At 44.6% G+C, this 9,903-nt stretch overlaps 1 protein-coding gene across 1 annotated transcript; it reads left to right on the top strand.

The window, feature by feature from the left end:
- The first annotated feature begins 6 nt into the window (after positions 1–6).
- Positions 7–9,903, top strand: LOC122157668 (inverted formin-2-like). The gene is made up of 13 exons (XM_042813617.1): positions 7–271; positions 1,127–1,272; positions 1,359–1,420; positions 2,032–2,134; positions 2,221–2,306; positions 2,923–3,023; positions 4,236–4,306; positions 4,430–4,537; positions 5,150–5,220; positions 5,796–5,916; positions 6,423–6,591; positions 7,960–8,118; positions 9,155–9,903. Exons 1-13 carry the CDS (start codon positions 13–15, stop codon positions 9,901–9,903), a joined length of 2,205 nt encoding a protein of 734 aa, XP_042669551.1. The 5' UTR covers positions 7–12.

Below are 9,903 nucleotides of genomic sequence, written 5' to 3' on the forward strand. Positions count from 1 at the left end.
CCATTGCCTGGCATGGGGGGAATCCCACCTCCACCTCCATTGCCTGGCATGGGGGGCATTCCACCACCACCCCCATTGTCTGGTACAGGGGGCATCCCACCCCCTCCACCACCATTGCCTGGTATGGCAGGAGATCACATAGAAGCTGTTGTAGCCTCCCAGATCAGCTGCTCGCTCGGCTCCATCAGGCCTCCATACAAGGCAGTGAAGACACCAACACTGAGAATGAAGAAGCTAAACTGGCAGAAGCTGCCCTCCAATGTGGTGAGAGGTGGGTGCTTCTAGTATGAAGTCACAACTACTTTATAGGAGGGGAAAAACTGCTATTTGTCAGGTTTAGTTAACTCCGTTTAGACACAGAACTTCCCTGATTTCCATTACATGCTGAGCTTAAATAAATGGAAGCAGGATGGAATCACTGACAAAATAACCATCCCAATGAAATAGCTTGGAATAGCTCATTTATAAAGAAATTGTTTGAAATTGAAGAAGGGGGAAGAATGGGAAGATTGCCCTAATCCACCTTGACATGCCTTAAGCTTGAGTTCTCAACAGACTCTAAATACATAAAAGTCATATGTAGCAGTACGAATCAGAATCAGCTCATAGCTCAGGAAGGACATTGAAATAATTGGTGAGACATGAGAAGTATTGAATTGTTTCTTGATTTTTGGGTCACATTTCCTCTCCTAGCGGATCCAAAAATGGAACATGAAATATGAGAAGAAGCAAGGACAAATAAGGTTGGTTTTGCCCCAAACAAGCAAGGCATAGTTAAAGTCCAAATAAAGCATGTTTTTAATCATGGGACATTTAATTGTTGGGTTTATTTCAGTAGAGCTTCCTGCATCATGTTTAGGTGATGTTTTTTGTTTTTTAAAGAAAAGAAGAGGTTTAAGAAAGTGCAGTGGAGTTTAATTCAGTGCTTAAGAGAATGTAATAGGGATTTATTTAAGCAGTCCTATTGCCAGCATAACACAGGGAGACTTGATTACAAAATCAAAAATATGTCTCTTTTTATTTAATTCACCTTCTGAGGAATTTCCCTTCTAGCAACTCAAACTACCCAAAAAAGCTGGGAGCTTTCAGCTCTGCAGCCACTCTTAATCCCTTGTCTTTTTTTCAGAAAGTCATTCGATGTGGGCTTCAGTGAGCAGCAGCAGCGAGGAAACCATAGAGCCCAACTACACAAGCATTGAGCAGCTGTTTTGCTTTCCACAACCAACCCCTAAGGAGAAAACAGCCGCACCAGTGAAGGCAGAGCCGAAGGAGGTGAGGGGGCCACTCTCATTCTTTCGAGTAAAGATTGCTGCAGACAGCTCATCTAATAAGTGATATCTTCTTTTTCTTTAATGAAGATCACATTTTTGGACTCCAAGAAAAGTCTCAATTTGAACATATTTTTGAAGCAGTTTAAATGGTAAGATATAGCTGATTTTCATGACAGTTGACAAAACTTTGAGTAGGTCGTGCATAGTGCCTGTAAGGTCCTCAAGAAATCTATTCTTGCCAATGCTCTTTCTGCAGTCTGTGTTGCTGTAAAGTCTGATTACTTCACAGCTTGTCATATACTCTCTCTAAAATATTAGGCTTGGGTATTTAACTGTGTTTTTTCATGAAGTGCTACAACTCCATGTTACAGATGGAGTTATAGCACAGACTCTTAGGGTAGCTTTGGCTGTGAAATGCCTCTGGAAGTGAAACTCCTCCTCAAAGAAGGACCAAGAAGGAAGATAAGAATTCATTTATTTTAAGGTAGTCACATACGCAGAGACAGACATCTGAGTTGGAACATTGATCCCTAGTCTTAAGTCATTTGATCGGGGCCAGAAGCAAACTTTGTGCATAGCAAGTATTTGAATCTGGATCTTCCAGGTCCCAATTCTGAGTTAATCACTGGGATATATCTTTCCTATCTCTGTGACTTTCAATAGGGAAAGTACAGAACGCTTGTGCAGGTACATCTCTCAGTAGCATGTGGTTGTGGAAGAGGGACCTTTTGGTGACTGCTACCTGTGCTTCTCTCTGCAGCTCCAATGAAGAGGTGGCTGCCATGGTCCAGAATGGAGATCGGACCAAGTTCGACGTTGAGGTTCTAAAGCAGCTGTTGAAGCTGCTGCCTGAAAAACATGAGGTCAGGAGAGAAAAATTGCACACATTGATTCATAGAGCTGAATGTGCAGTGAAGTCCTGCAGTCTTGATTCTTTATTTTTCATTAGATAGAAAACCTGAAGGCCTTCAAAGAAGAGAAGTCGAAGCTAGCAAACGCAGATCAGTTTTATCTTCTCCTCCTTCAAATTCCCAGGTAAGGATGCTCATTGTGAATGTCAGCCCAATCTTTTCCTTAGTTTTTCTATGGGAAGTTCAAGTTTCTATATTAGTCTCATAGGTCTCAAACACCAACAGATACAGTTGGTCAGTCTCCAATTCCACCTTAGCCCTCCCTTCCCCTTTTTCTTGCATGAAAGGGTGTCACTTCTGCAGCACCTCTTGTCCCTCTGAAGTATATAATCAAAGAATCATTAAAGTTGAAAAAGACCACTAAGACTACCTAGTCCAACCCCAAACCATCCCTTCCGTGCCCCTCAGTGCCACATCTCCATGCTTCTTGTGGACTTCCAGGGACGTTGACTCCACCCCCTACCTGGGCAGCCTGTTCTAATGTGCAACCACTCTTACTCAGAAGAATCTTTCCTAATATTCATGCTGAGAGTTGCAGAAGGTGGACCATGTGGCTAAGGACTGGTCCCTGTCTAAAGTGGCAACCCTCCACAAGCACTCATCTCATGTGGATGTGGAAGGCAGCAATGCTGTCAGCACTGGCAATGGGGTTGCCAGCCTTAGAGGTGATGTGGGAAGAGAGCTGATGTGTTGGCCAAGATTGTAATGCCTTTAAGCTTTTAATCAATCTCCATCCTTAGCTATCAGCTACGGATTGAATGTATGCTGATCTGTGAAGAGACTACTGTTGTTCTGGATATGATTCAGCCAAAAGCTGAAGCCATCCGGAAAGCCTGCGAAGGTAAACGTCTGACCTTAATTCTGGATCTTGTTTAAGACAGTCAGCTGTAAAGCCTCAATAAACCCTCTAGAGCAATACAGCGAGTCTCCCCAGCACCACAGCTTTCCTGCAGCCTCTTCACTGGTTTGCTGCAGAGTACAGGATGCAGCTCTCGGTATCTCCACTGATTATCAAAGCCTTTAATATGACTGGAGACCATTTTCCCTCAGCCTCAGACCTCTCCTTTTGCAGCAGCTGTGTTCTTCTGAACCACTTTTGACAATGAAGTGTTGGAAGCTTGTCAGAATTTCCAAAAGAGCTGAATCTAGAGCTAATTCATTATGTTAAGATCTTTACACAGCAATTTTCTCTGCTTCCAGAAAAGCATACCTAAACTTTCCCAAGAAAGCAGTGATACTTTAGTTTTTTCCCTGCCTACAAAAGTAATCAGAAGAGAAAGTTTGTTATTTTGGGCTTTGAATTGCTGATGCTCAAGTTTGTGAATACATGGAGAAATTATGCAATAGATTTTTTATTTTTTTTTCTGTGGCAAAAATCTCAGGTCCCACTGCTGAAAGCACTTCTTGTCAGTACTGTTTGTCTTAAAGAACGCCTGCTCTAGGCTTCTCCAGCTGAAATTACAGCTGCCTGCTGGGATAAAGCTCTCCCCAGAAATTCCCTGCAGCCAACTTTTCCTTTTAAATCTGTTCCTGAGTGCTTCAGAAAGCACATCTCTGGAGCACCTTGTTGTAAGGGCAAGGACAGGGACTGTACCCTTCATGCCTGATAAGCACCTTCACCATGCGAGACCAGGAAAAGATGGAGTGTGTCTGGTTTTAGCAGCTGGCAGGTAGTTGGAGCACTGTCAGAACTGGCTTTGCTGCACAGCTGAATGGAGTCTGCAGGATTAAAGCTGGAGCCCTCGTACCCCACGGCAGGTTAAATCTGGGTACTTCCAATTAACCAGAGTCCAGCTCCACATCGTTTTCCATTAGGAATGAGAGACCAGATGTGAATAAAGAAAGAAATACAAGTGAGCAGAAACTTTCATTAAGGCCAGCTACTGGGATTGAATCTACTTAGAATCAGTTTCTCTGCAGGTTGGGCCATTGAGCCACAAACCTGAAAAATCAGATTTGGTTTGCTGGAATTCAGAATCCCACTTTTTATCCAGTTTAGAAAATGTTCTGGTTTATCTGAGGCTTTTGCTTAAAAGCCCTTTATGTTTTTCAGATCTTCTGACCAGTCACCGTCTGCCTCTCTTTTGTAAACTGATTCTCAAAGTTGGAAACTTTCTGAACTACGTAAGGACTTTGTTTGGCTTGCCCTCCACCCATCTACAGAATGTGTGTATGATCTTCACATCTAAGGCTGTAATTTGGACAGAAGAGTTACATCTGTTTGTTTTTTTTTTTTTTATCTTGTAGGGAAGTCACACAGGCGATGCTGATGGGTTTAAAATCAGCACGTTACTCAAACTAACAGAAACCAAAGCAAACCAAACCCGCATTACGCTGCTCCACCATATCCTGGAGGTACTACAGTCCTGGGCAGAAAGGAAAGGGAGGCTTTTTACCTTAGTGAACCATTCCTCCTACTCTAGATTCAGTTAATGTAATGCACTCTTATTCATTATCCTCCCCATCTAGCCACAAGTTAAAAGCATTGGCTCTCTTAGGCTGGTGGTGAATGCCTGTGGGCACAACTCAGCTCTCAGGGAACTCCTTTTAGTTTTGTCCTGCTTTCCTCCAGCATCTTTCCCCGCAGTTGCTGCAACTTTCTTTGTTCATATTTGCACAATCTCTGTTCATCAGCTGCAAACCACAGAGTTTGTGGCCACCAAAGCCATCCTGGCTACTCTGTACCCGTTCATCCTTTTCATGGCCACTCGCTTCTCCACCAGGCTGTGTTTGAGCTTTTCAAACTCCCCACTAAGTGCCTATGACTTTTTATTCCATGCATTACTGTTTGTTGTTTCTTTTTCTTCATGTTCTGCTCTGCCACTCTCATTCATCAGTTACACATGGTTAAGCTCTGCAGAAAGGAGGCCGGATGAGGGGCATAGTGCAGTTGTCCTTCTGAGTGCTGCCTCCTCTCCCAGCTTGCACCACTCAGTAAACAGTGCTTATTTCTCTTTTCTGCTTCAGGAAGTAGAAAACAGCCACACAGACCTATTGGAACTGCCGGAGGACCTTGAATATGTTTCAAAAGCAGCAGGGTAAGATTGTGTGTCACTTCCTTCAAATGAAAAACAAAAATAAATCCCATGCATGTCAACAGTGTATCAGAAATTAGGATACCCACAGCTGGCACAGCATGTTAATAAGATGGCATTTTACTTATCTTTAACCAAAAGGTTTGGTTGATGAGTGCTTACACCTATTTAATATATTATAGTTCTTCTACAGCTGGTACTACTGAGGTCTGACATTTGCAGTGCATTTATTTAATACTGCCTTATGGGCCCTTCCACAATCTGCACCGCATTTGCAGTAGCAGGAGCTTCTAAAGTGCCTTTGACCAGGGAAACTGAGCAAATGCTGAGCAATGTGGGTGCAGATAACCCTGGGTGGACTTTCTGGGTGCTCACCTACTCAATGCATGATGCTGCAGTGGGACTGAGCATCTTTCCATAAGTGCTGAACTTTTTCATGAGTTCAGACTGTACAGGGTTGAGGGCTCAAGCTCACATGGCAAGTAGAGGGACAACCAAACCTGCTAGGCCTTGCCGTCTCTTTTGTAAGAGCATGATACAGTAATGAGGACTAATACAGGGCATCTGTGTGATTTCAGAATTAATCTTGATATTATACGCTCAGAATCCAGTGCCAATTTAAAAAAGCTGCTGGAGCTCCAGCGAAAGGTCTCATCAGCAAATGACGATGTGAAACAGCAGTATGAGAAACCTATCCAGGTCAGTCTTGGAGTTCCCTTATAGCTTCCACCTTACGCACACAAAGCCAGCATGTTGCATGTAGATGAGGATGCTCACAAGGGGGTGAAAAATATTACCACAAGATGCACTCTCAGATTTGGAAACAGGCTCTGATGCCACAGAACTCAGTGGTGTCTGCTTGCCCCAAACCCACCTACCTTCAGTGAGGCTTTCTTAAAGGCTTGCTTCAATGGCTCTCCCTACTCTGCCTCACCTCACTATGTCTGAGTCGATGTGTTCACTCTCTGTGCAGGTCGCCAAAGTAAACCCCTTCTCTTGGGATGAAACTTTGCACTGAGCTTTTTGTGTGTTGCTAAAGCCACCCCTGCACAGTGGCACAACACAGTCACCAGGAGCCATGTGTTGTTTTTTCCCACCCCAAAAGCTCTGCTCCAAGTTCTTATGTTGACATCCTTTTTCTTTATGTACACTTCACTTGTTATCCTCTGGATGGTGTCTCACTGTCTATACTAAATGCATTTCAGGATAGCATTGATGCTTCCAGAAAACTGGAAGAAGATTTTGAAACCATTGACAGGAAGAGAGAAGAACTTGCAAACTATCTCTGTGAGGACCCAAGCAAGTTGTCCTTAGAGGACGTATTTAGCACCATGAAGACTTTCAGAGATCTCTTCATCCGAGCCCTAAAGGTTAGTGACTGCACACAAAGATGAACACATCATAGTGCTTCGTATTTCTACTCCAACAGTCCTTGGTGGGACAGGCACAGAGTCCGGAGGGGAGGCTGCTGATTATGGACCCCTTCTCATAATACTTGGCTTGAGGTCACCTGGTGAATGGGTATCTGGTCCCTGCTCCACTTCATCCTCATGTACTGCCAGTGCTCCTGGCCTGACCCAGACCCTGATGACTTGGGATTTCAGTGCAATTTCGGCTGCATATTCACAGAGATGCTTTCATAGACTCATGGAATATCCCAAGTTGGAAGGAACCCATAAGAATCATCAAGTCCAATGCCTTCACAGCTGAGTGCATAAATTTTAGAACAGAATTACGAAACTTAATTCTTCAACTTGAACAAATAGGATCAGAAGGGGGATGTATAGTCAAAAGGCCACTAGTTTGAAAGAATGTATGACTTCAGTACCTTCCACATTTGCCTCAGATGACTGTCAGTGAGAGAAGATGCACATGGGTAGCTGCGTTATTCAAATGACCGCTGCCACTTCCTACTGGGTCTGGGCAAAGTCCTGCACAAACCATTTTCACTCTCTTGGCAAAACAGTTCTCCTTATGCTCCTTTTATTTATTCTGAGGATTTCTCTTCTGCCTTTGCAACCATCTGCATATTGTCTTTCTCTTCATTGGTTCTCCTAGCAGATCTTTAGCCAACCTTTTCATGTCCCTGTTACTTAATTGCAGGAAAACAAAGACAGAAAGGAACAAGCTGCAAAAGCAGAGAAGAGGAAGAAACAGCTGGAAGAAGAAGAGGGGAAGAGACAGAAGGGAGAAAATGGAAAAGTCAGTGAGTATCTGAAAGGGCATCAAAAGAAATGGAGGACTTGCAATCCCAAATGGACTGGAAGAGCTGATGAAAGCTCTTTGCTGGTCCTGCTTTAATGACCAGTAAAGGTAATTTATTCTCTGAATTTCCAAGTGCAGGCTGACTAAAGGCTTTTAGGCATCTTATTGGCCACAGATAACAATTGACTTTTCACAGTGGCAGCTGGGCAGAGAAGTTAATTTTACTTTTGCTGACTGAGAAGGAGAGAGACAAAAATAAAACTGAAACATTTCAGTTATTTCAGATATTTCAATTTCTAAAGAAACTTTCTGAATCCTAAACCTAACAACAGACATTTGACTTTCCCCTAAAAAGTCTCTTCCTACTCTGAAATAGTCTTGCTCCAGCTTACCATAGGCTGCAGACATCTCAGAAGTCTTGCAGATGCCCTGTTTGTACCAGGGAAGCAGTACCAACCCCAAGTGATAGCACCGCTGTGCAGTCTGCATCCTTCCTCTCTCAGGAGCACATTTATCACCTGTCTCTCTCTATCCCAGTTAAGAAGGGGTTGGTGAAGCAGGAGGATGTTTGCGTCATTGATGCACTGCTGGCTGACATAAGGAAAGGGTTCACACTGAGAAAGACGAAGAACAGACACGAGTCAGACACACCTCCTAAAGCCTTGCCTGCGGAGATCCCTGAGGAGAGCCAGTCTGGTAAGGACACATACCCAACTGTACCTGCAGCTATTTCTTCCCATCTGTCTCTGAGTCTGAGCCAAGCACGCAAGCAAGTAACCTTCCAGCATTTGGGGCATCCTAATTAAGGAGGATCTGCAGCAGAGTTGTGGACAGGAGCAAAAAGCACTGAGGTGTTGACAGCCAGGTGTGCCTCAGACTTTGTGGCCTTGTGCCCACACTGATGAACTGTCTGAGAGTCACAGCCCATGGCTCAGCCACAGGACACTTCTGGTGGGGCACTAACGTCATCCCCACCTGTCCCCCCATGCAATCAAATCTCACTAGCATAGCTTATCTTCACCTTGTAGTCTGCTGTACCCTCTGTCTACATTTGGGAGTCTAAGGCAGCACTTAAAATAGGACTAGAAAGTCCTATCTGCAGAAGAACCCCATTCACCCAGGTGTTTTTTAGGAGATAGCCTATGGTTTTAGCCTTTTTTTTTTTGGCTCGTGACCTGAGCATATCAACACACAATTACAGTCAGAGTGCACTGGTGTGTGGTAAACCCTGACTTTGTGGCTTTAGAAAGGCCAGCAAGAAATTTTTGAGTGCTTGCGCCAACCAAGTCAGTGTTCCCAGCTGGTTCAGGATCTCTTCCTGATATAGGTTTTCAGATACCCTTTGCAAGTCCAAAGACTTTCATGGGCATCAACCATGGGACACCAGAGAACCTGCTGAAAACATGCCTTTTGCTAATGTAGAGCCTCAGAGTCCCACTGGAGTGACCACATGGGGCATTGGGAAGGGAGATGGGAATGCTAATGAAGATGCTCTTCATTAGCTGTTGGATGAAAGGGTATTGCCTATATAGAATCACAGGATCATTAAGGTTGGAAAAGACCACTCAAATAATCTAGTCCAACCATCAACCCATCACCATGGCTGCTTTAGGGGCAGTGCAACCACTGTAGGATGCAGCAAGCCTGTAGCCTCTCCCAGTACTAGAAACACCATGGTTGATCTTGGATGCAACTCTGCATATATGGCTGATCTCATGCTTTTTGTTTGAAGGAAAGAGCATTAAGGATCTGCAAGCAGGAGGTCAGCAGATGGATGATAAAGCCAAGCAAAACAACGGTCATCCCTCAGAAAGCACTCTGTCCTTGGCTGCTGCCCTACCAGAGATGGGTAGAGATGTTGGAGATGTCTTAGCTCCAAACCAGGCATTACCTGAAAATAATGCTGAAGAAAATTTGCCACCAGGGTCTAGGACAGAAGGCCCTTTGGTAAACTTAGTGGAAGCTGATGGAGATGGGCAGGGTGCGGGGATGGCAAGCCTCCAGCCAGGCCTGAGTAGTGGTGCCATTTCCTTCTCTGCTGATAACATAGGTGCCAATATAACATTTGGCAGCAGCAGCTCTGGTGCTGCTCTAAGAGAACAGCTCAATGGGTCCATCTCTGAAGAGCAAGACAACAAATGCAGCTTGGAGAGCTGCAGGCCAGCTCAGGACATCCAGCTGAGCCAGGATGGAGGCAATCCCAGCACTCCATCCACTCCCTGTGATGGTGCACATCAGGCAGAGCTGAAAGAGATGGCAAAGGAAAATGAAGACCCTGGTACAGACTCGCTGTTGGACACTTCCCAAGAGAAATCCTTTTCGGAGGAGCCAGCCACCGACTCTTCTTGTTCAGCAACACTGCCTCCAGGGGAAACACACACTGACAAGGAAAAGCAGAGGACATCTGGGAAACGGAGAAAGAAGAAGAGGCACAGCAAAAGCTACTCAGGTAGCCTATATAGCCCTCGGGCACTGAGTTAA

The sequence above is a fragment of the Centrocercus urophasianus genome, unplaced genomic scaffold, assembly GCF_019232065.1.
Source record: "Centrocercus urophasianus isolate 14NV4802_14NV808 unplaced genomic scaffold, USGS_Curo_1.0 seq_14, whole genome shotgun sequence".
NCBI lineage: Eukaryota > Metazoa > Chordata > Aves > Galliformes > Phasianidae > Centrocercus > Centrocercus urophasianus.